Source organism: Callithrix jacchus, chromosome X, assembly GCF_049354715.1.
Source record: "Callithrix jacchus isolate 240 chromosome X, calJac240_pri, whole genome shotgun sequence".
Classification (NCBI taxonomy): domain Eukaryota; kingdom Metazoa; phylum Chordata; class Mammalia; order Primates; family Cebidae; genus Callithrix; species Callithrix jacchus.
Genome location: NC_133524.1, coordinates 119,119,722 through 119,147,324, shown reverse-complemented (window position 1 = coordinate 119,147,324; position 27,603 = coordinate 119,119,722). Strand labels below are relative to the sequence as shown.

General features: G+C 38.2%; 1 protein-coding gene and 1 pseudogene across 13 annotated transcripts in view; one reads left to right on the top strand and one right to left on the bottom strand.

Annotated features, from left to right (window-relative positions):
- Window positions 1-27,603, bottom strand: part of GRIA3 (glutamate ionotropic receptor AMPA type subunit 3) — a 315,767-nt gene that overhangs the window by 97,947 nt on the left and 190,217 nt on the right. For all 13 annotated transcript variants that reach the window (XR_013531388.1, XR_013531387.1, XM_078362314.1 and 10 more), the window contains one exon: window positions 2,311-2,472. Coding sequence is in view for 11 of the 13 variants with exons in the window: in XM_078362314.1 (XP_078218440.1) it covers window positions 2,311-2,472 (162 nt within the window). In the remaining 2 variants the exon portion in view is untranslated. The remainder of the gene's footprint in view (window positions 1-2,310; window positions 2,473-27,603) is intronic.
- On the top strand, window positions 21,138-21,631 carry LOC108589849 (large ribosomal subunit protein uL23 pseudogene; annotated as a pseudogene).

Below are 27,603 nucleotides of genomic sequence, written 5' to 3'. Positions count from 1 at the left end.
TCTTAATGTAGTTCTTTCCAAACCATGCCAAAGGAACTATTTAATTTTGGATTTATTCAGTTTCTGCTTACCTATATGCGAGAATACTCCCTCGCAGCTCTAAAAGTAAATTTATAGAGTCAATTATGAGGATTTGAAATCTGTAAACCATTTTATTTCCTAATCAAAAATAATGTACATCAATTTTCAAAGTGGGCTTTGGCTTGATTGATATTGCGCAAGGTTCTATAATGATGAATACTAAGCAAAAGTAATCTGAAAGTTGTAACATCTATTTAAACATTCAATTTTTTTAAAGTTATTTAAAGGGTTTTACTTATAAGCATGAACAGTTCTTCTTAGTGGGTTCTAGAACTTTACATTATACCCACCAGGTTTATCAATGAATAGTCCAGAGCTGAGATTGGCTTCCTTCTCTTTTATACAGGCTCTACAACTTCAGCACAGGCATTAACTACTCTTTAGGACCCTTTTTGAACTTCTTACCCGTACTCATTTTCTCCTGCACAGTGCACAGTGGCTGGCACATCATAGACACCCACTAAAATATTGAATAAATGAATTTCTCTTTCTTACCTATTACCTGGTAAATCTAAAGATCATAAAGCAGTATGGACAGACAGTTTTATGAAAAATCTAAATTTGCTCACCTAAATGTAATGCAATTTGCATTTTAACCATGACTTTATGCTTTTGATATTTTTATCTTGATTTCTATGAAAATGAGCAACTTAGGTAATCTAATTATTTTCAAAGGTACTTTAGCAAGCAGGAAAATATTTCCATTTAATATGCATATAGGCAATGTACATTCTGAGTCTAATTCAGTTGGGATTATTTTCCAGTAAATATCAGTTTAGTACATTAAATTTTTTTTTTATTACAAAGGATTCATCATAGGGATTGTGACCACATTTACTGAAGCAGATTAGGACACTTGATCTGACCCTAAAACAGAATGGTTTAAAACAAGACCAGCTTGGAAAAACCTGGCAGGCAAAATCACTACAACCACAGGGTCCCACTTACTTAGTAAGTGGCTTAACTGAATGGAAAAAAGTATGTTTAACTCATACCTTTTCTAGAACACACCAATTGCATAAAGTGAGGTTCCACTGGTATTATGTTCTGATGTAACACATTTAAAGTGGAGCTGCATAGATGGTACAGAATGTATCTCTATATCTTTGTTCTGGTCTGTGTTCCATACTGTTCTCCCTTATTAATTAATTATGGAGTCTTGCTCTGTCTCCTAGGCTGGAGTGCAGTGGTATGATCTCTGCTCACTGCAACCTCTGCTGCCTGGGTTCAAGCCATTCTCCTGCCTCAGCCACACAAGTAGCTGGGATTACAGGCACACACCACCATGCCCGGCCTGTTATCATCCCCTATTCTATTCTTGCCAAGGAGGAAGGATGAGAGGATGAGTATCATAAAACAGTGAGGAAGATCTTTCCCCCTTTTCCTTTTTAAGAAAGGGTCAACTCTATTTTGATCCCCCATTTTGTACCACAGCTATGGTACATACTTGTACTATATCAGGAAGGAAGAATTTAAAGTCAGTTTCATATTTGAATCAATGCACTGAGGGAATGAGTTACTTAAAAAATATATTTGGAGCGTCCTTTGTGTAACATGAATAACTTTCCCCTAATTTATCTGTTTAATTCCTGGTCTTTAAATAATAGAATTTCTAGCCATAGGGGAACACATATGAAAAATGTGCATTTTAACCATGACTTTCTGCTTTTAATATTCTTATCTTGATTTTGTGAAAATGAGCAACCTAGGTAATTTAATTATTTTCTAAGATACTTTAGCAGGCAGGAAAATGTTTCCATTCAATATACATATAGGCAATGTACACTCTTTATTAGAGACTAATTCACTTGGGTGTACCGAGATTCATGGAACTTATTAAAACAAAGCAATCACATAAATAATGTAAAATCTAATTTTCTGTTTCAGACTATCAATCTTCCTTACCTATTCCCACTGCCCCCACCCTTTGCCTGGCTCAGGTTCTTGTAATACTGTAAATTCTTATGAGCATATTACAAATAAAACTCATTAAAAGTTAAGTTAACTTATTTCCAAATGCTGGATTTTAAAAGATCTCATTCTCAGCAGCTTCTTTATTCAGGGGTTTAGTTTTCAAATGCAATAGCATCACCTGCAGTTGTTTTTGTGGCATCTGAATCACTTCTGAGGAAAGATCACTTGATCATGAGATGACCGTTAGTGTATAAAGACCATACCAAGATACTTTGAAAAGCTGGCCTTAGGTTTTTACATGCTATGGAACATTACCTTTAGTGGTGCATTCTTGGCTTCAGGGAATTCCCTTTCATCCAGCCTCACCCAGCGCTGTATGAACTGCTGAACCATAGGGTTTTCATTGTTGACAATCTGGAAACCTGTAATGTTGGCTCCCCCATGCATGACTCTTTCCAGTAAAATATCAGTAAAACCCTGGAAAAGACATTGAAATGATCATGATTTTGGGAGGTTGTATATTCTTACTCACCATATCTGTTAGAGTGCTAAGGATAATGTGAAAGCTTCTTCCTTAGGATCACTTATTAGCAATCAAGATAGCCTTGAATATGAAATTGTTAGGGCACTATGTCCCTGAAACTACAGGCATGATGGAGAAAATACGCATTCTTCCATTTTAGTTCCTGTGTCTTTATGTAATATGGCTGCTGCATGGACAAACATAGGTGCCAACTTCAAGCAAATGTTTTGATTTGTTTCATTTACCCATATTTTTAGTCTTTCTTCATTGAGTACAAATACAATGCTTTATGTCATTGGAAAATATTGAAAAGTTTGGCCCTAATAGGTGTTGTAGCAAAGTTTTCTTTAGCCTAACATGATAAACACAATAGATTGCTTCAGATTGTACTTTAGACATTTGTGATTTACAGAAATGCCAATGAGTGAAACTGACAGCTTGGTTGTATATGATGGTACAAATCCCAGGGTTTGTCTCACATGTATCCATAAATGAATCTTTTGTTTTTGTTTTTGAGATAAAGTCTTGCTCTCTCACCCAGGTTGGAGTGCAGTGGCACAATCTTGGCTCACTGCAACCTCCACCCATGCCCCTGCCCTGGGTTCAAGTGATTCTTGTGCCTCACCCTCCCTAGTGGCTGAGATTACCATGCCCAGCTAATTTTTATATTTTTAATAGAGATGGGGTTTCACCATGTTGACAGGCTGGTCTCAAACTCCTTACCTCAACTGATCCGCCTGCCATAGCCTCCCAAAGTGCTGGGATTGCAGGCATGAGCCACTGCGCCCAGACAATAAATGAATCTTAGATGCTAAGATTGTAGAATCTGAAAGTGGTGGATGCATAGTATCCACCACTTTCTTCTAATTTGCTCTGACTACTATCTGGTGCCTCTGCCACCTAAGCCTTGTGAAAGAGTATCTCCATGTGAGATCTGCCAGCTCTATTGGGCATGTGGCAGCCCAGGAATTGCTGCTACTTTTGCTAGATAACTATTTCCTGATAATTACTATTAATGTGTTAGGGTCTTCAATGAACTGAAGCCATCATTTCTATTCATAAAGGGATGGGTAGAACTCTTCCTCCCTTCTTTAGAACCCTCCAACATTATAATATAACAATGATAAAGCATACAGAAAAGTCGAAAGAATTAAACATGAACACCCACATAGTCACACTCAGATTCTACAACTATTTTTCTATTCATCTATCAAACCATTTCATTTTGGAGTTCATTTCAAAGTATTTGGAGACATTAGTATACTTCACCCTTAAAGATTTCAGTACGCAGCTCACTAACTAAAATTCAGTGTTTGTTTACAGTTCTTTTCCTTTCTTTGTTTTTGAGGTAATATTTACATCAATGAAATGTACTTGATGAGTTTTGATAAATGCATACACCTGTATTACCCAAATCTGTATCAATTCTTTAATATATCTTCTTTTTTTTACAGTCTAAAAAGGTTTTATTGAAGTGTAATACCTATATAGAGAAGTGCACGTATCTTTACATTTATAGCTTGGTGAATTTATTCACGAACTAAACATAAACAACACCTCTAGGGTCAGAACCTCCATCCATGCTTCTCTTAACTTTACATTTCTTTACTATGGATAACAAGACAGTCTTAGACAACATTTTAGCGAAACAACTTTTTTAGTTATTACTTACAGTCCCTTCCTTTTCCTTTCATAAGTCAGATACGAGTCAATAGAGACTGAACAAAGAGTCAAATAATTTGCATCACTGAGAATCATTCCTTCATTCTGATAACCACAACACGTTTTAAAAATTAACATTAATTTGTCATGATGAGTTTTCTCCCAAAGACTTTCTTCATGAGGGAAAATAAGACTCAGTGTTTTCTCCCATTTTACTCTCCCTGTAATAAATTCAGCAGAGAGCCTCACTTGTGTAGAAAGTCTAGCAGAGGCTACTGCTGGGGCGTAAGCCTGACACCCAACTCTCCATTCTCACTCCTTAAACTTATATTCAAATAAAAGGCTGAGGATAAAACTTTAATGAAACCGGCTTCAAAATGGCTGAACAGAGGCATCCAAAACTCACCTCCTGTACAAGTAAGAAATAAAATAGTGAGTAGATAATCACACTTCGAGTAGATTTCCTGAGAGAATGCTGGAATTCAATCGAGGAGTGACAGGAAACATCTGACTCACGGAATAAGAAAGAAGTGAGGGAGCCTGTTTGGCCAGGATCATCTGGAAGCCTGGAGAGGTGCGGGTACCTCACTGCGGGTAAAGAATAAGTGAGAGATCCTAGCAGTCCATATTCTTAATGTGTACTCCTGTAATCCTAGCTCTGGTAGAGCCCTCAACCCACATGGACTTTGAAGGAGTTGCCTAGAGATTGAATAATGGCATTTCTCTAGAGAGGGAGCTTGTGTGGGTCCCAGAGTCCTAAGCAGCCACAGCAGGGTGCCATTTTGAGAGCCCAGCCCCCACCAGGCTACATCCTGACCAGGGGCCCAACAGACCCTGCATTTCCACATCCTTGGAACCTCATCCCATTGACATACCTTGAATGCAGGGATGGGCCTTGTTGTTGGCTGCTGCTGCCAGGACCAAACATGAATCATTGGCAGTGACCCTATCACTTCCAGTATCAGCACTACTACATGTTTAAAAGAGCCCTGAGGAGAGATTCCCCTGTTTATATCACCTAGGGCCAAAGCATATGCTCCCAAGCTACCTGTTTATGGCTGCTGCCACTGAAAGCAACTCTGCCTTCCCCAGCAGTAGGGCTGCAGCATGGCCACTTCAGCTCTATCATGAGCATTCTACTGGGGACCTGGGGATCACTTCACCCCTATCTACGATAGCCAGCACCCACATGCACTACCAGATGGCCTGGCTCCACTCCCTTCAATTCCCAGTGTACTGTCCAGGAGCCCGTAGATTGCCCTGCCCCACTCACCACCATTGGCACCTTAGCACTCCTCCTGGGATCCTGAGGACAGGCTGACTTAGCCTGTCACTACCACCATAGCTAGGACTCACCTGCATGTGCTACCTACAGGCCTCAAGAATGGCTGGCCTAGCCTATTATAGCCACCATCATCACCAGGAGAGACAACGTGGGAATCAGAGGATTGTGCTGCCTCTGCTACAACCATTGCCCATGTCATGCCCACTTCCTAAAGCTCCAAGGACCCTGCCATCCATTGGACCACCACTGCCACTGCTGGTACCTGAGCAAGCTGCCTGAATGCCCAAGAATCAGCCTGACTGGACCCATTAACATTGGTGCCCATTTACACTTCCCTGAGACCCATGGACAGGTATGGTTGACCTGTTGCTGCTACTACTGGGGCCCAAGGACTGGTGCATCTGATGTCCCCATCCCCAGAAAAACTTCACCACAGCCTCCACCAACAACTGCACCCTACACCACCAAGGAAATCACAGATACTACTGATGCTGTTTACAGCCAGATAAATCATTATGGAGACTACATTACTGCACATACCCAGAATCAAAGCGGAAGTGTCCTACACAACCAACATCATAGATCAATCTTCAGGAAAAAGTCCTCCCCTACAAAAGCAAATTTAAAATATTGGAAGAAGTAACTGTTACACCAAATGTGCAGATATCAATACAAGGACACAAGAAATACAAAAAAGTAAAATATACAATGCCTCCAAAGAAATGCAATACTTCTCCAGTAGTAGATTCCAATCAAAAAAGATTTATGAAATCCCATAAAAATTCAAAATAATGACATTAAATAAGCTCAGTGAGATACAAGAGAGCACATAAGTCAGAACAACAATACAAAGAAATCAGAAAAACAATGCAGAATCTGAGTGAGAAATTTACCAAAGAGAGAGCTAACATGAAAAACAAACAAATTCTAAAACTGAATAATTCATTGAATGAAATATAAAATACATTTGAAAGATTCAACACTAGACAAGATAGAGCAGAAGAAAGAATTTTAGAAGTTGAAGACAAGGGCCTTCAGGCAGTTTGCTCACGTACCAGCAGTGGCAGTGGTGGGCCAGATGGGTGGGAGGGTCCTTGGAGCTTTAGGAAGTGGGCATGACATGGGCAATGGTTGTAGCAGAGGCAGCACAATCAGACAAAAATGAAACAAGAATAAAAAGGCATAAACAAAGCCTTATACATACAGGACACTTTAAAGTGGCCCAGTAATTTTAATTTTTACTGTCTCAGAAGGTGAAGAGAAAATGAAAGGGATAAAATATTTAACAAATTAATAGCTGAAAACTTTCCAGATGTGGCAAAAGATTTAGACATACAAATATAGGAAGCTCAGAGATCCCTAAACCTTTGAAAAGGTTTTTACATGCCATATTGTAGTCAAATTATCAAAAATCAAAGAGAATTCCAAAAATAGTAAGAGAAAATCATCTAGTTACTTAGTCTGATGGGGGTTCCCATTAGGCTGACAGTGAATTTCTCAGCAGAAATGTTAGAGGCCAGGAGAGAATGGGCTGATATATTCAAAGTTCTGGGAAAAAAAAAATAACTGGCAACCAAGGATACTGAAGAAAGTTGCTTTTCATAAATGAAGGAGAAATAAAGTCTTTCCCAGACAAGCTAAAGCTTAAAGAATTCATCACTACTAGATTAGCCATATTAAAAATACTTAAGGGAGTCTTACACCTTAAAGAAAAAGTAGAGTATCTACCATAATGAAAATACGTGAAAGTATGAAACCCACTGGTAGAGCAAACACACAAATGAGGAAGAGAAAGGAATCAAATGTTTCCACTGTAGAAAATCATCAAACCCAATGATAAACAGCAAGAGAGGAAGAAACAAAGCATATGCAAAACAACCAGAAATAAATGAATAAAATGACAGGAATAAGCCCTCAAATGTTAATAATAACTTTGAATATAAATGGATTAAACTTTCTAGTTAAAAGATGTAGACTGGCTGAATGTATTTTAAAAATGATCCAGCTATATGCTGTCTACAAGAAACTCACCTCACATGTAAATGCACATGTAGGCTGAAAGTAAAGGGATGGAAAAAGACATTCTGGCAAACAGAAATTAAAAGCAAGCACAAGTAACTATATTTATGTCAGAAAAAAAAAAACCCTTTAGTCAAAAGCAGTGAAAAGAGACAAAGAAGGTCATTATATAATGATGAAGGGATTAATCCAAAAATACTATATAACAATTTTAAACATATATGCCTTCAACACCAAAACATCAAGATATATAAGACAAATATTATCAGAACTAAAAAGAGAGATAGACTCCAGTACAAAAAGAGGTGGGGCCTTCAACAGCCTACTCTCAGCATTAGACAAATCATCTAGAGGGAAGATTAACAAAGAAACATGGAATTTAAACTTCACTTGAGACCAAATGTACATAACAGAGATTTATAAAACCTTTCATCCAACAGCTATAGAATACACATTCTTCTCGTCAGCACATGGAACATTCTCCAGGACAGATTATACATTAGGACACAAAACAAGTCTCAAAAAATTTTTAAAAATCCAAATCATATCAAATGTCTTCTCAGACCACAATGGAATTTACTTAGAAATCAATAACAAGACAAACTTTGGAAACTATACAAATACATGGAAACTAAACAACATGCTCCCGAATGAGCATTGGGTCAAATAAGTAATTAAGGAGAAAATTTAAAAAATTCTTGACACAAATGAAATATGAAACCCAATATACCAAAATCCGTGGGATACAGAAAAAGCAATGTTAAGAGGGAAATTTATAGAAATAAATGCAAACATCAAAAAATAGAAGTATTATTTTAATAACACTTCTACTATTAAACAATCTAATGATGCACCTCAGAGAACTAGAAAAGCGAGAACAACCCAAACCCCAAATTAGTAGAAGGAACGCAATAATAAAGATCACAGCAGAATTAAATGACAGACTGCTAAAGAAAAACACAAAATAAGTTTTTTTCAAAAGACAAACAAAATCAATAAATCACTAACTTGATAAATCAAAAAAGAGAGAAAACCTAAATAAATAAAATCAGAAGTGAGGAAGGAAACATTACAATTGATACCACAGAAATACGAAAATTCACTAGGCATGGTGGCTCATGCCTGTAATCCCACACTTTGGGAGGCCAAGATGGGTGGATCCTTTGAGGTCAGGATTTCAAGACCATCCTGGCCAAGATGGTGAAACTCTGTCTGTATTGAAAATACAAAAATTAGCTTGGTATGGTAGCACACACCTGTAATCCCATCTACTCTGGAGGCTGAGGCAGGAGAATTGTTTGAACCCAGGAAACAGAGGTTGCAATGAACCAAGATAGAACCAATGTACTCCAGCCTGGGTGACAGAGTGAGATCCTGTCTCAAAAAAGAAAAAAAGAAAGATCATCAGAGACTGTTATGAACAACTAGATGATAACAAACTGGAAAACCTTGAAAAAATGGATAAATTTCTGGAGGCATTCAACCTACTAAAATTTAATCAGGAAGACATTGAAAACCTGAACAGACCAATAATGAGTAATGAGATTGAATCAGTAATAAAAAGTCTCTCAATAAAGAAAAGTCTAGGACTGAATGCTTCACTGCTGCAGTCTACCAAACTCACAAAGAAGAACTAATACCAATTCTCCTTAAACTATTCGAAAAATATTAAGGGGAGGGAATTCTCCCTAGCTCATTCTAGGAGGCCAGCATTACTCTGACACCAAAACCAGACAAGGATGCAACAACAACAACAAAACTAGAGGCAAATATCCGTGATGAACATAGATGCAAAAGTCCTCAACAAAATGCTAGCAATCTGAATCCTACAATATATCCAAAAGATACACCATGATCAAGTAGGATTTATTCCAGGGATGCAAGAATGGTTAAACATATGCAAATCAGTAAGAGTGATACATCACATCAACAAAATGAAGACAAAATCTATATGATCATCTCAGTAGACACAGAAAAATCATTTGGTAAAAGTTAATATCCCTTCATAATAAAAACTCTCAAACTAGGCATAGAAGGATTGTACCTCAACATAATAAAGGCCATATATGACAAACTCACAGCTGAAATCAGACTGAATGCGAAAATGCTGAAAACAACTTTTCCTCTAAGAAATGGAACAAGACAAGGATGCATTCTTTCATCACTCCCATTCAACATATTACTGTAAGTCAGACCCAGAACAATCAGGTAGAAAAGAAAGACATACAAAATTGGAAAGGGGCAACTCAAATTGTCCCTCTTTGCATATGTCATGAGCTTATATCAAGACAAACCTGAAGACTCTGCCAAGAAATTCTTAGATCTGATCATTAAATTCAGTAAAATTGCAGGATATAAAATTAACATACAGAAATCAGTAGTGTTGTTACACACCAATATTCATCTACCTGAGAGAGAAATCAAGAAGGCAGTCCCATGTACAGTAGCTACTGAAATATCTAGGAATAAACTTAACCAAGGAGGTGAAAGACCTTTACAAGGAAAACTCTGATGAAAGATATTGAAGAGGATACAGGTGTAAAGACATTCTATGCTCATGTATTGAAAGAATTAATATTGCTAAAATGACCATACTACTCAAAACAATCTACAGATTTCATGCAATTCCTGTCAAAATACCAATGTCATATTTCACAGAAATAGAAAAAAAAATTCTAAAATTCATATGGAATGAAAAAAGCATCCAAGTAGCCAAACCTACCCTGAGCAAAAAAACAAACAAAAACACACAAAAAAAACCCAAAAAAACAAAGCTGGAGGTATCATACTACCTGACTGCAAGATGTATCACAAGGCTATAGTAATCAAAATGACACAGTGTTCATATAAAAGCAGATACACAGATGAATGAGACAGAATAGTGAACCCAGAAATAAATCCACATATTTACAGCCAACTTATTTTCCATCAAATTTCTAAGGACATACATTAGGGAAAGGGCACCCTCTTCAATAAATTGTGCTAGGAAAATTGGATATTCGCATGCAGAAGAATGAAACTGGACTTCTATTTCTCATTATATACAAAAATGAGCTCCAGATGGGTTAAAGACCTAAACATAAGATTTGAAACTATAAACCTACTAGAAGAAAACACAGGGGAAACATTTCAGGACATTAGTGTAGGCAAAGATTTTATAGTTATGACTTCAAAAGCACAGGCAACAAAAACAAAAATAGACAAGTGAGACTTTATTAAACCAAAAAGCTTCTGCACTGCAAAGGAAACAACAGAGTGAAGAGACAACCTGTTGAATGGGAGAAAATATTTGTGAACTATTCATCCAACAGGGGGCTAATATCCAGAACATGCAAGGAATTCAAACAACTCGGTAAAAAAAAAAAAAAACAAACAATCCCATTAAAAAGTGGGCAAAGAATGTGAATAGAAATTTCTTAAAATAAGACATACAAATTGCAACAGGTATATGAAAAAATGATCAACATCACTAATCAACTGGGAAATACAAATTAAAACCACAAGTAAGTATCTTACTTTGGTTAGAATGGCTATTATTAAAAAGATAAAAAAAATAGATGCTGGCAAGGATGAGGAGAAAAGGGAATTCATGTACACTGTTGGTGGGAATGTAAATTAATATAGCCACTATGGAAAACAGTGTGAAAATTATCAAAAAAACTAAAAATAGAGCTACCATATGATCTAGCAATCTCACTACTGGGCATTTATCCATAGGAAATCAGTATATCAAAGGAATACCTGCACTCCCATGTATATTGCAGCACTGTTAACAATAGCAAAGACATGGAATCAACCTAAGTGTTCATCAATGAACAGGTGGATAAAGAAAATGTATAACCAACAACAGCCAAGCCAAGAACCAAATCAGGAATGCAATCCCATTGACAATTGCCACAGAAAGAATAAAATACCTAGGAATACAGCTAACCAGGAAGGTGAAAGATCTCTACTATGAGAATTACAAAACGCTGCTCAAAGAAATCAGAGATGACACAAACAAATGAAAAACCATCCCATGCCCATGGTTAGGAAAAATTGATATCATTAAAATGGCCATACTGCCCAAAGCAATTTATTGAATCTATATAATATTTCCATCAAACAACAAATGGCATTCTTCACAGAACTAGATAAAAATTATTTTAAAACTCTTATGGAACCAAAAATTAGCCCAAATAGCCAAGTCAATCCTAAGCAAAAAGAACAAAGCTGGAGGCATCACACTACTCGACTTCAAAGTCTACTACAGGGATACAGTAACCAAAACAACATGGTACTGGTACATGGACTAATGGAACAGAATAGATAATCCAGAAATAAGGTTGCACATCTACAATCATCTGATCTTCGACAAAGCTGGTAAAAACAAGGAATGAGGAAAGGACACCCTATTCAATAAGTGATACTGGGAGAACAGGCTGACCATGTGCAGAAGATTGAAACTTGATCCCTTACTTTCACCACATACAAAAATCAACTTAAGATGGATTAAGGACTTAAAACCTAAAACTATAAAAACCCTGGAAGGCAACCTAGGTAATACCATTCAGGTCATAGGAAGAGGCACAGATTTCATGAGGAAGATACCAAAAGCAATTCCAAAGAAAACAAAAATTGACAAATAGGACCCAATTAAACTAAACAGCTTCTGCCCAGCAAAGAAAACTATCAACGGAATAAACAGACAACCCACAGAATGGGAGAAACTATTTGCAAGCTATGCATCTGATAAAGGTCTAATATCTAATATCTAGAAGCAATTAAAACAAATTTGCACAGAAAACCCAAACAATCCCATTGAAAAACTGACAAAGGATATTGGGGAAAGATGAACAGACACCTTTCAAAATAAAACATACATGGAGCCAACAAGCACATGAAAAACTCAACATCGAGGCCAGGTGCAGTGGCTCATGCCTGTAATCCCAGCACTTTGGGAGTCTGAGGCGGGTGGATCACAAGGTCAAGAGATTGAGACCATCCCGGTCAACATGGTGAAACCCTGTCTCTACTAAAAATACAAAAATTAGCTGGGCATGGTGGTGCATGCCTGTAGTCCCAGCTACTTGGGAGGCTGAGGCAGGAGAATTGCTTGAACCCAGGAGGTGGAGGTTGTGGTGAGCCAAGATTGTGCCATTGCGCTCCAGCCTGGGTAACAAGAGTGAAAAAAAAAAAAAAAAAAAAAAAGAGCTCAACATCACTGATCATTAAAGAAATGCGAATCAAAACCACAGTGAGGTACTATCTCACACCAGTCAGAAATGGCTATTAAAAAGTCAAAAATAACATGCTGACAAGATTGCAGAGAAAAAAGAACACTTTTTTTTTTCAGAGTCTCATTCTGTTGTCCAGGTTGGGGTACAGTGGCATGATCTCAGCTTACTGCAACCTCCGCTGCCCTGGTTCAAGCGATTCTTCTGCCTTAGCCACCCAAGTAGCTGGGATTACAGGCATGTACCACCACACCTGGCTTATTTTTGTATTTTTAGTAGGGACGAGGTTTTACCATGTTGGCCAGGCTGGTCTCAAACTCTCAACCTCAGGTGATCTACCTGCCTTTGTCTCCCAAAGTGCTGAGATTATAGGCATGAGCCACCATGCCCAGCTGAAAAGGGAACACTTTATACATTGTTGGTAGGAGTGTACATTAGTTCAACCATTGTAGAAAGCAGTATGGAAATTTCTCAAAGACTTAAAAATGGAACTACCATTAGACCCAGCAATCCAATTACTGGGTAAATACTCAAAGGAATATAAATCATTCTATTATAAAGACACATGCACATGAATGTTCATTGCAGCACTATTCACAATAGCAAAGACATGGAATCAACCTAAAGGCCCATCAATGATAGACTGGATAAAGAAAATGTGCTACATATATACCATGGCATACTATGCAGTGATAAAATGAACAAAATTATGCCTTTTGCAAGAATATGTATGGAGCTGGAGGCGGTTAGCAAACTAACACAGGAACAGAAAACCAAATACTGCATGTTTTCACTTATACGTGGGAGAGAAATGATGAGAACACGTGGACACACAGAATAAAACTACAGACACTGGGGCCTATTGGCGGATGGAGGCTGAGAAGAGGAAAACGATCAGAAAAAATAACTATTAGGTCCTAGGCTTAGTACCTGGGTGACAAAATAGTTTATACAACAAACGCTTGTGATACAAGTTTACCTACATAACAAACCTGCATGTGTACCCTTGAAAAAAAATAAAAGTTGAAAAAAAGAAACCTAAAAAAGTTTAATGGCCTTCAAAAAAATGTGTTATATACCCACAATGGAACAGTATTTGGCCCTAAACAATAATGAAATCATGTCATTTGCAGCAACATGGACAGAACTGGAGGTCATTATGTTAAGTGAAATAAGCCAGGCTCAGAAAAAGAAATATTGTATATTTTCACCCATATATGGGAGCTGAAAATTTTGATCTCATGGAGTAGAATGAGAGTTCCCAGAGGTTGGAAAGGGTCACAGTGGGGACAAAATGAAGAAAGAACAGTTAATGGGTACAAACATATAGTTAGATAGAAGGGAAAAGTTCTCTTGCTCAATAGCAGAGTAGGGTAACTATAGTTAACAACAATGTATTGTATGTTTCAAAACAGCCAGAAGAGGTGTCTTGAAATGTTCTGAACACATAGAAATGATAAATACTCAAGGTGTTGGATAGCCTAAATTCACTGATTTGATCATTACACACTCTATGCACGTGACAGTATATCGCATGTACCCCATAAATATATACAAATATGTATCATTTAAAATCTTTAATGAATAGCTTTAATTCGTTTACCATGCCTACCCACAGTTGGCAGTTAACAAATATTACATTAAAAAATTGACCAACTGCCCATTGACCTGCTGGTGTGGGTGAAGGATGGACTCTCTTGTGCTTAGCCTGTATCTTATAAGCCTGGGCTAAAAAAGTAGAGCTATGTTTCTTGAGAGAAAGGGGTTGCAAATACTTCTGCCACCGTTACGGTCCTCAGGGTCAATGGGCACAGCATGCACTAGAAAGCAGTATCTCTCACTTCGATAAGCTTCATACTCCTGTAGAATTAGCAAAAGAGAAGGAGAAAGGATCCCCCAAATCTCACTTTCTGCCGTAAGGCCTAAGAGCCAACAATTCAGTCTGGTTATTGTCTACTATGCCACTCTTTTCTTAAAGATTTGCCCTCACTACCCTTTTTCTGGCAAAGAAACTAAAAGGAGGCATTCACCTCAAATATACCTGAAGAATTACCTCCCCTTACTCCCAGAAACTTCATCCTGCTGTATACACTCCACAAATTCCCACTTGGGTGTCTTCATCTCCAGTAAACACACTGTGATTTGGAAACACCTTTTAGGAATACAGTGCACTAATTTCTCTACCCAACCTCTACCATATCACTGAGGACCTAGAAGTTTCTCAGTCAACTAACGTTTTATGACAGACATACCTGGGAATGAATTCTGGCACACTGCAAATTGGCATTAGCCTGGTCGTACTCGTGGGATAAAATGTGGCCACAGCAGCACAGATTAAACCATGGGGAGATCATCACAACCTGTTTTTCTGGCTGGCAAAACCTCCAAACCACTAGCTCCTACTGAGGGCTATGACAGCTTACTTACCAGGCCATATGGGCAGAAAGCACTAGCAGCCCCTTTTGCAAGGTGAAGAGAGCAGAAGTGAGGCAAACAAAGAAGATAACAGGTGTTTAGGGAGGTGAAAGGAAAGATCTTGTTATTAAAGGGCAAGAGTTAGCTGGATCCTGGTCCTACTTCTCCCTCTGTTCCGTTTGTGTGCATTTTGCTTGTTGTCTTTCTTCAGATTCTATGGCTTATCACTCTGGTTCCCAGTATTTAGACATAGCAACCAATAGTCCTCAAGGTTGAGATGATTGAGGCTGAATTTTTACCTAAACCCTCTGTAGAAACACTAATGGAGCAGAACTGATTAATAAACATCAAAAGTAGAAGGGGAAAAGAGAAGGAAAGTGAGTAATATACAGGTGGATATAAAGAAAATTGTCAAGCCAAAGGCAGGGGTTTGTTGAGTCTTAGTCATCTTTCTTTTTCTGATACCTTTTTTTATAAAGAATTTTTTTTGTATCAACTATTGCTAAATTCCACTCTTCAAGTGGACACTGACAGTCCTTGATATTGCAAATATTAAAGCCTGATTCTCTCTGCAGCTTCTTCAGAGACACTAACACAGCAGAGCTGACACTCAACAGTAAGAGGGGAGAGGAGAAAAGATATGGAAATTAGGAGAGATGTTCTCTACAAGGGCAGGATTTGTTTGGCTTCTAGGTCTCTTTCACCTCTTATCCCAACTTTTTAAGACATTACTCCTTTCCATAATAATCTTTGATGGATTTTTATGGTTATGACACTTATAACGCTAAAGCAGGCCAATTATCCCCCAAAACCTATGCAAAGACACACAACACAGGTGATGATAAAATATCCAGAAGGAAAAATGGAGTAAATAAAAGGGCAAGGGTCAGTGGTAGGAAGATAGAGGTAAGGAGAGATGTGTGGGCTAAAGTAGAGGAGCTGGCTGGCTTCTTGTCTTTTTTCTCCTAGTATGTATTTCACGGTTTCAAGGCATTTTACCTTATAATAACCTCTTGTTAGATTTTCTTCTTAGGCTGTTGAGTCACAATTTTCAAGGTGATAAAACTGAAGCTGAGTTTCTGAAAACCTCCCCAAAGACACCAATGTAAGAAAGATAACCACCAGATATATATATATATATATATATATATATATACACATATGTGCAATATATATGCATAAATAGATAGATAGACAGATAGATAGATGGAAGTTAGGAGAGAAGAGATGGCCAAGAAGGAAGATTTTTGCTGGCTTCCCTCAACTCTTACATCTATTTCCTTTTTAAAAAAACATGGATTTTTTTTCTTCTAAAACACATTGCTAGAGGCTGTTGTCATGTACAACCATAGTTGGCAAAATTGTGAATGGAAGCCTGAGTCTAGCCACAGATTTAGTAAAATAACTAATGCAACAAAACTGACCAGCAAACATGCACCAAGTAGACAGGAAATAAGGAAGGGGAGAAAGTGCTAGAAAGAAGAGAGCAAGAGATGGTTTTGGGCTAAAGAGCAGGAGGTGTTGGGCTCCTGGTCCTCTTTGCTATCGAATTTTAAGGCACCATACTTTTCCATAGCATGTTAGATTTTAGTCATTGAACACACAAAAACCCTCATGGTGTTTATATTGAGGCCATGTATCCCTGAAATCAATGTAAAGGCACTAAAACAGAATAGGACACTATAAAACACAGAGTATATAAAAAGGGAAATAAAATGGTAATGGCAGGGAGGATTGTGGTAGGATGACAGAAGTTAGGAGAAATGTTCTGACTCAGGGGAGAAGTTGGCTGGCTCCTGGTTTACTTTATCCACTTGTATGATTATTTTAAGACATTTAATTTGTTCATAACTCTTGCCAGAATTCATTTCTTGCAAGAAGTGGCTACACAGAGACCTTGAGATGGGATTAATGCAATAAAAATAACCTTCAATAATCCCACTCCTGATAGTAGAGTTTTAAAATTATGTAGCAAAATCACACTTATACACCATACATTTATACTAATAAAAAAACTAACGTGGATAGTGAAGGGGAAAAGAAAGTTGATAGGTAGTTATAGAAATTAAAAGTTGGGATGCACATTCTGGCTGAGGGCAGGGGTTGGCTGACTCTTGGTCCATATTCATGTAATATCTCGTTATTTTAAGGCATTTCACTTGTCCACAACTCTTGCTAGAGTTCTCTTTAGTAGTTGGCCACAAAAGGACCTTAAGTTGGCCAGACAGTGGCTCAAGCCTGTAATCCTAGCTACTGTGGGAGGCAGAGGTGGGCAGATCACTTGAGGTCATGAGTTCAAGACCAGCCTTGGTGGTGAAACCCCCATCTCTACTAAAAATACAGAAATTGCTGGATGTGGTGGTGCACACCTATAGTCCCAGCTACTGTAGAGTCTGAGGCATGAGAATAGCTTGAACCTGTGAGGCAGAGGTTGCAGTGAGAGATCATGCCACTGCACTCCAGCCTGGGCAACGGAGTGAGACTCTGTCTAAAAAAAAAAGTGATTCAAATTGATAATACTGAGTCTCTCTAAAACCTTTGCAAATATACCAGCACTACGAAAATGAATATTAAACATTTGGATGATAAAGGGAAAATAAAGGAAAGCAGGTCAGCTGTAGAAAGATGGAAGCTACAAGAGAGGTGTTAAATAAATGGCAAAAGTCAGCTGGCATCTGGACTACCTTCTATCTGAATTCAATTTTGTAACACGTGCTGTTTTTCTTCACAAATTGCGACTTTCTATTGTGAGAAACTATAGGCTACAAGATTGAACACAGAGGCCTAATTTTTCCCACAGGCTTAGCAAAGACACTGATAGGGGAGAGATGACCATGAACCATTTACCAAGCATGAGAATATATGTAAAAGTGAAGTAAAATAGGGATGAGGATGACAGTTATTTTAGGATTGAGGATTGTCCTCTTGATAGAGGACAGGAGGTGTCTGATTTCTGGAACTTCTTTTTTAAAATCCAAAAATATTAAGAGAATACACATTTTTATACTACCTTGTTAAATCCTTTTCATTATGCAAGACACCCACAGTAGTCAAAGTGGTAAAGTTGAGCTGTGAATCCTTGAAACCAATATAAAGACAATAACACAGACAAGAGCCCAGACAACAACCAGAGTGGATAAGGAAGGCAATAGAATGGTGATGATGGAGGGGTTATACAGGATGATGGAAGTTAGGATAAATAGTCTGGCACAAAGACAAAAATTGGCTGGCTGATGGTTCACACTTTGTTATTTTAAGGAATTTTACTTGTCTAGAATGCTTGCTAAGCTTCTCTGTTTGTGGTATTTTTCCCATTCTGTAGTATTGTACAGAATGGGAATAAATATTGAAAGCATTTCCTCTAAGATCTGGAACACGACAAGGATGACCACTTTCACTGTTATTCAACATAGTACTGAAAGTCCTAGCTAGATTAATCAGACAAAAGAAAGAAATAAAGGGCATCCAAAGTGGAAAGGAAGAAGTCACATTATCCAAATTATCCTTGTTTCTATATAATATGATCTTATATGTGGAAAAACCTAGTGACTTCACCAAAAAACTTTGAAACTGATAAACAAATTCAACAAAGTTACAGTATAAAAAATTAACATATGAAAATCAATGGCATCTCTATACGGCAACAGTGAACAATCTGAAAAAGAAATAAAAAAATTCGAATAGCCACAAATATTGGGGAAAAGACAGTCTCTTCAGCAAATTGTGCTGGGAAAACTGGATATCCATATACAGAATAATGAAACGTGATCCCTATCTCTCACCTTATACAAAAATCAAATAAAATGGATTAAAGACTTAAATCTGAGACATCAAATTATGAAACCACTACAATGAAACATTGGGGAAAATCTCCAGGATGTTGGTCTGGGCAAAAATTTCTTGAGTAACACTCCACAAGCACAGACGACTAAAGCAAAAATGGACAAATGGGATCATATCAAGTTAAAAAACTTCTGCACAGCAAAGGAAACAATCAACAAAGTGAAGAAACAATCCACAGAATGGGAAAAAGAAATTTGCAAACTCTTCATCTTATAAGGGATTAATAACAGGAATATATAAAAAGTTCAGACAACTCTTTAGGAAAAAAAATCCAATAATCCAATTTTTAAAATGGGCAATAGATATTTCTCAAAAGAAGACATACAAATGGCAAACAGGTATATGAAAAGGTGTTCAACATTATTGATCATCAGAGAAATGCAGAATCAAAACTATAATGAAATATCATCTCACCCCAGTTAAAATGGCTTTTATACAAAGACAGGCAATAAAAAATTCTTGTGAGGATGTAGAGAAAAGAGAATCCTCATACACTATTGGTGATAATGTAAATTAATAAACCGCTATAAAGAACAGTTTGGAGGCTCCTTAAAAAACTGAAAAAAGAGTTTCCATAAGATCCAGGAATCCCACTGCTGGGTATATATCCAAAAGTAAGGAAATCAGGATATCAAAGAGATATCCTATGTTTGTTGCAGCAGTGTTCACAATAACCAAGATTTGGAAGCAACCTAAGCATCCACAAACTGATGAATGGGTAAAGAAAATGTGATACATCTACACAGTGGAGTACTATTCAGTCATAAAAAAGAATGAGATCCTGTCATTTGCAACAATGTGGATGGAACTGGAGGTCATTATGCTAAGAGAAATAAGCCAGGCACAGAAAGACAAATATCACATGCTTTAACTTATTCGTGGGCTCTAAAAGTCGAAGCAGTAAACTCATAGAGATAGAGAAGGATGGTAATCAGAGGTTGGGAAGGGTAGGGGGGATGGTGGGAGGAAGGTAAGGATGGTTAATACAAAAAAAGTTAGAAACAATGAATAAGACCTAGTATTTGATTACACAACAAGGTGACTATAGTCAATAAGAACTTACTTGTACATTTTAAAATAACTAAAAGAGGGTACTTGGCTTGTAACACAAAAGATAAATGCTTGAGGGGATGGATACCCAAATTTTCATGATATGATTATTATGTAATTATATATATATATATATGTATGTATGTTATGTATCCACAAAAATTAAAAATAAATTATTCCTAGGTCTTACATCTGATTACCTGCAGAGATTCAGGTGGGAATATTTTCCTAAGCCCCACTGAAATCTCTAAAATAATATAACACAAGTGACCACTGAAAACCTCAAAGGGAAACGGGAAAAACAAATGTGTGAAGGTCATTGACAGAGTGAAGGAAGGCCAGGGAGTGGTGCTGACTATTGGGCAGAAGTTGGCTAACTCTTGATTTCCCTGTGTACGTTCTAATGTGATTCAAAGCATGTTGTCTTTTCCATCACATATTGCTAAATGTTGTAGCTGACATGAGTAAATACAATCAGTAGTATATAGAAAACTGATATTAGAGTCTCCCAATTTCAGCAAGGTAACTGATGTAGCAGCAGTGACCACCCGATATCCTAGAAGTAAGAGAGAGAAGGAAAAGTAGGATGGGTGTGTGGTAAAAAGGGGCTTATTAGTAGACCACTTTTGTATGAAGGGCAGCAGTTTGCTGGCTCTTAATCTTGTTTTGTTTCCTATCACAATATGTTTAAGACATTTCATTTGTTCATAAATTCTTTTTAGGTTTTACTTCCTCAGCTAATCACTTGTGAATTATAGGTGAGAATACTGAACCCATGTCCCACTCAACACTCTATAAAGACATTAATGCAGTGGAAATGTCCACCGAACACCTAGAGGATAAAAGAAAAACAAAGGGATTAAGGTCACTGGTAGAATGTAGGGATCCTGTCTAAGAGCAGAAGTTGGCTGGCTCCTGGTTCTTATTCACCTAGAATCTCTATTTTTAAGGCATTTCTCCTATCCATAACTCTTGCTAGACTTCTGTTTTTGAGTTGATAACACACTGACCTCAAGTTTGGATATATATGCCAAGTAGCTCTAAAACCTCTGTAAAACAATGAATATAACAGAAATGTCCACAAAACAGATCAAATAGGTAAACAGATGAAATAAAAAGGTAAAGAATACTTTTCACAAGATGGCGCCGAAAGTGAAGAAGGAAGCTCCTGCCCCTCCTAAAGCCAAAGCCAAAGCAAAGGCTTTAAAGGCCAAGAAGGCAGTGTTGATAGGTGTCCACAGCCACATAAAAAAGAAGATCGGCACGTCACCCACCTTCCGGCGGCCCAAGACACTGCGACTCCGGAGGCAGCCCAAATATCCTCAGAAGAGGGCCCCCAGGAGAAACAAACTCGACCACTATGCTGTCATCAAGTTTCCACTGACCACTGAGTCTGCCATGAAGAAGATAGAAGACAACAACACACTTGTGTTCATTGTGGAAGTTAAAGCCAACAAGCACCAGATTAAACAGGCTGTGAAGAAGCTCTATGACATTGATGTGGCCAAGGTCAACACCCTGATTTGGCCTGATGGAGAGAAGAAGGCATGTGTTCGACTGGCTCCTGATTATGATGCTTTGGATGTTGCCAACAAAATTGGGATCATCTAAACTGAGTCCAGCTGGCTAATTCTAAATATGTGTATAATCTTTTCACCATTAAAAAAAAAAAAAAGGTAAAGAATAACAGTAGAAAGAAGGAAGTTCAGAAACAGTTGCTGTTCTGTTTTCTTTCACCTATTCCTAGACACTATTAGAATCATGGACAAGCACAGTACACAACATTTTGAAAATTGAGGCCAGACTCTCCCTATCATCTCAACAAAGACACAAATTCAGCAGAACTGACCACCAAATCTTTGACAAGGAAGTGAGGATCTGAGAAACTGGGGAAAAAGGGATGAATGGTAGGCATAGCTGTATTAAGAGAGAAGTTCTAGCTCCTTCTCTACCCCCACTGCTGCACTTGGGAGAGAGGTTTTGCCTATGGTGCAGAAGTTGTCTGGCTCTTGGCTCTCCTCTGCCTATCCTTTTATTTTAAATGATCATCCATGTTCATAGCCTGTTGCTAGATTTCCTTTTGTGAGCTTTCAATTCGCAGTCCTTCAGTTTGGAAAGTTGAGGAAAAATCCCCATAAACCCTCTGTTAAGACATTAAATAACACATCTGGCTATCATACGTGTAGTAAATAAAAGGGGAAAAAAGGAGAGGAGAGAGTGGAAAGGTGGGAGATACTGAAAGTTAGTGGCTCCTAGTCCACTTTTTGCTTTTTTCCCTTTCGGTAATTTTTGCTTGATGTTTACCACCCAAAGTCTGCACTTTTGGGAATTTTGATCCCTATTTTCCTTAAACCCTACCAAAAAATTATTGTAACAGAATTGGCTGTCCGGTACCAATTTCTATCAGGAGAAGGTTAAGGAGTGTAGAGATGGCTATTACATGAGCTTCTGGCTAAATGATTAACATTTCCTAGCTGTTGGCCAAATTTTTTTTTTAATATTATGATCTACATTGGGACTTGCCACTCCACTCTTTTGAGAAATTGAAGTGTCTGGTCTTTCTGAAACTTTTGTAAAATTGCCCACACAGTTTTTATCACTCAAAAGTCATTAGGTAAAAGTGGAAAGGGAAAGGGTGGAGGTAATATGTAGAGACAAATATTTTAGGAGAGAGCTTCTAGCTAAAGGAAGGCATGCCTTGCCTCCAGGTTCCCCATTGCCTTTGTTTCTGGCATCATCAGCAGTTGGAAATGGCCAACCACAGTTCACCATGTGGGGGAATCTAGAGTCCCTAGTTTCCTAAAATGTCTCTAAAATTAGATGTAGCAGCCTTAGGCCTTCAATACCCAGACCCAAGAGGTAAAAGAAGAAAGAGATCGAGTTTAAGCGGTAGAGAGCAGTAGCAGAAGGAGCATATCCTACCTGTCTGCTTGCCAGCTGTCAAATTGTTCTCCACAGCTAGCTGCCTCAGACGCCATCCATGAAGCTACCTCTTACTGGTCCTCTTTATCATGTGACCTTTTCCAGAAACTTCCATCCTTACTCCTCCTCTGATAACAACACCCACGAGTAGGACATAGCTCCCTCAGCCAATCAGCTCTGACCAGTCCCATGAAGCATCTGCCTATCAGACACGCTCCAATTACTGTCAATCAGATTTATCTCTGTCCCACAGCCCAGCCTCCTCCCTGTATTCTATTTTTTCCCTTGTATAATGAATGCTTTTGTGAGTAGAAGTAGAGCAGTGACCAGACAGCAATATATGTGAACACAGATATTTTTATTATCAGAAAATCCAAGTCTTTAGAAAAAGCTTATGATTGCTATATAAATACATAAGTGAGTTTACAAGGTTTACTTTTTAATTCATGTTCTTGGTTCAGAACAAAGTTGACATTTGGTTTCATGTTCTTAAGTCTTTTTAGTTTGTTCTGACTTTTTTTTTTTTTTTTGACATGGAGTCTTGATCTATTGCCCATGCTGGAGTGTAGTGGTCTGACCTTGGCTCACTGCAACCTCCACCTCCTGGGTTCAAGTGATTCTCTTGCCTCAGATTCCTGAGGAGCTGAGATTACAGGCATGAGCCACCAGCACCTGGCTAATTTTGTATGGGGTTTGTCCATGTGGGCCAGGCTGGTCTCGAACTCCCAGCCTCAGGTGATCCACCCACCTCGGCCTCCCAAAGTGCTGGGATTACAGGTGTGAGCCACTGCACCTGGCCTGTTCTGACTTTTATTTCAGGGTTTAAATGCTTGACCTGAGCACCTCTTCCAATGGCAACTGTTCAAAAAGGACAGAAGGCGGGGTGTGGTGGCTCACGCCTGTAATCCCAGCACTTTGGGAGGCCAAGGTGGGCAGAAGACCTGAGGTTAGCAGTTTGAGACCAGCCTGGCCAGCATGGTGAAACCCTGTCTCTACTAAAAATGCAAAAATTAGCTGGGTGTGGTGGCAGGTGCCTATAATCCCACCTACTTGGGAGGCTGAGGCAGGAGAATTGCTTGAACCTCGGAGGCAGAGATTGCAGTGAGTGGAGATCATGCCACTCCACTCCAGCCTGGGTGACAGGGCAAGACTCTGTCTCAAAAAACAAACAAACAAAACAAAAAAACCAAAAGGATAGATAACCCACATCTTTTTATTTAATACATGCATTTTTAACAAGTTTGACTTCAAAGGAAGTTTCTGTGTCATGAATTCTGTTTCCTCACTGAGCTTCATCTGCTATTAAAATGATGTATTTTAAAGTAACATTTTTACCAAAAACAAAATGTGTTTGAGTAGACTTGATGTTTTTGCAAGGAACAATGGTTCCTTTTGTTTAAGCAGGTTGCTATTTTATAGCAACTGCTTTCTCCTTCACTGAATCATAGACTGCTTCAGCAGTTCATTTTTCTGCTTGAAAACAAGTTCTTTCTTCTAGCATCTCTCATCTACCCAAAGACATTAGCATTTTTTGTTCTTTTTTATTTGCCTTTTTATATTTTTAATTTTGTGTGTTTGACTGTGGGGGTGGTTATGATTTTTCATAAAGTTGGGCTCTGAGAATTTACTTTTTCAAAAGGATAATATTTACCACACAAATACCTCAGAAAATGAACTTGTTACATTTTGAGGCTTTAGAGTCTGTAAAACAAATTAATTTCTTACTTTATTTTGGTATTTTCAACCTTAATTTACTTTGAATAAGATACCAATGACTCTCCAATTAGACCTTCTCATATACTCTAGAACTCCCTTCTCTAATCACCTGCTGACTAAATTAACTTCCGTATTCCACGTGTTTTGTAAAAAGAATGTGCCCCACATACTGGAGTCAGCCAGCAACCCCATATCAGCTTGGTTGCAACAGTTGCCCAGTTCATGGAAAGCCGCCTTATTTAGTTTACTTGGGATAATTTTGCTTATTTTGCTTTACTGTTGTAAATATATGGCTGTTGCACTCTGTGTAGGATTGCAGGATAAGCTTACTCAATGTTCTCTGAAATTGAACATTTATTAATTTTCCAGATATCACCTTTTGTTGGAACTCAGAGTTATGAATGGCCCTTGACTTACCAATGCTTTCTGATTGAGCTCCTCTTTACCCCAAGTGCAAGGGAACCAATAGTTAAGCAGGAATATCATCGCCCTATTCAGCCTAAAGAAATTACAGAAGATGAATCGCCTTCTACAACCCATAGGATTAATGGTTCCCTTATAAAAGGATGGGGAAATGTCAGAGTTGGTTTAACTCCATCATGAATAGGGGCTGGGTATAATAGGGCTGAGACCTACTGGGCTGCATTAAGAGATGCTTAGGCACTCTAAGTCACAGGATAAGATAGGAGGTCAGCACAAGATACAGGTCATAATGAACTTGCTGATAAGCCTGCTAAATCTCACCAATGAGAGTGACCTCTGATTGTTCTCACTGCTACACTCCCACCAGTGCCATGACAGTTTACAAATGCCATGGCAACGTCAGGAAGTTACCCTGTAGGGTCTAAAATGGGGATGAACCCTCATTTCTGGGAATTGTCCACCCCTTTCCCAGAAAACTCATGAATAATCCACCCCTCACTTAACATGTAATCAAGAAATAACCATAAGAATGGGCAACCAGCAGCCCTCAGAGCTGCTCTACCTATAAAGTAGCCATCCTTTATTCCTTTACTTTCCTAATAAACTTACTTTCACTTAAAAACAATAAAAGAATATGCCCCAAAGCAAGGTGATTACATCCCTTTAAAATCTCTTCTTTTTGTATGCCTTTCTCTTATTTAGACTTATGGAGTTTGAGGCCTAAGCATCTAATTCAACAGGTGACTTAGAAGTATGAGAGGGTTTGAGAACCACTGGCCTAGATTATTGTCTTAGCTTCCTAGTTGGTGCTCTGATTTCTGTTTTTTTTTCTCTCCAGTTTATTCTTCTTTCTTTATTTTCTTTTTTTTAAATTGCATTTTAGGTTTTGGGGTACATGTGAAGAACATGCAAGATAGTTGCATAGGTACACACGTGGAAGTGTGATTTGCTGCCTTCCTCCCCTTCACCTATATCTGGTATTTCTCCCCATGCTATCTCTCCCCAACTCCCCATCCCCTACTGTCCCTCCCGTAATCCCCACAACAGACCCCAGTGTGTAGTGCTCCCCTCCCTTTGTCCATGTGTTCTCATTGTTCAACACCCACCTATGAGTGAGAACATGCAGTATTTCATTTTCTGTTCTTGTGTCAGTTTGCTGAGAATGATGGTCTCCAGTTCATCCATGTCCCTACAAAGGACCCGAACTCATCGTTTTTGATGGCTGCATAATATTCCATGGTGTATATGTGCCACATTTTCCCTGTCCAGTCTATCATCGATGGGCATTTGGGTTGGTTCCAGGTCTTTGCTATTGTAAACAGTGCTGCAGTGAATATTCGTGTGCATATATCCTTATAGTAGAATGATTTATAATCCTCTGGATATATACCCAGTAATGGGATTGCTGGGTCAAATGAAATTTCTATTTCTAGGTCTTTGAGGAATCCCCACACTGTCTTCCACAATGGTTGAACTAATTTACACTCCCACCAACAGTGTAAAAGTGTTCCTATTTCTCCACATCCTCTCCAGCATCTGTTGTCTCCAGATTTTTTAATGATCGCCATTCTAACTGGCGTGAGATGGTATCTCAATGTAGTTTTGATTTTCATTTCTCTAATGACCAGTGATGATGAGCATTTTTTCATATGTTTGTTGGCCTCATGGAGCTGGTTTTTCGAAAAGATCAACAAAATAGACAGACCACTAGCCAGATTAATAAAAAAGAAAAGAGAGAATAACCAAATAGATGCAATAAAAAACGATACAGGGGATATCACCACAGATTCCACAGAAATTCAAACCATTATCAGGATTATTACAAACAACACTATGCACATAAACTAGTAAACCTGGAAGAAATGGATAAATTCCTGGACACTTGCCTCCTCCCAAGCCTAAACCAGGAAGAAGCCGAAACCCTGAACAGACCAATAACAAGATCTGAAGTTGAGGCAGCAATTAAGAGCCTACCACACAAAAAAAGCCCAGGTCCAGATGGGTTCACAGCCGAATTCTACCAGAAGCACAAAGAGGAACTGTTATCACTTTTTCTGAAACTATTCCAAATAACCCAAAAAGAGGGAATCCTTCCCAAATCATTTTATGAGACCAACATCATCCTGATACCAAAACCCGGCAGAGACTCAACAAGAAAAGAAAACTTCAGGCCAATATCCATGATGAACATAGATGCAAAAATCTTCAATAAAATACTGGCAAACCAAATGCAACAGCACATCAAAAAGCTTATCCACCAAGATCAAGTAGGATTCATTCCGGGGATGCAAGGCTGGTTCAACATACGCAAGTCTATAAATGTAATTCACCACATAAACAGAACCAAAAACAAAAACCACATGATTATCTCAACTGATGCAGAGAAGGCCTTTGACAAAATTCAACAGCCCTTTATGCTAAACACCCTCAATAAACTAGGTATTGACAGAACGTATCTCAAAATAATAAAAGCTATTTACGACAAACCAACAGCCAATATCATACTGAATGGGCACAAACTGGGAGCATTCCCT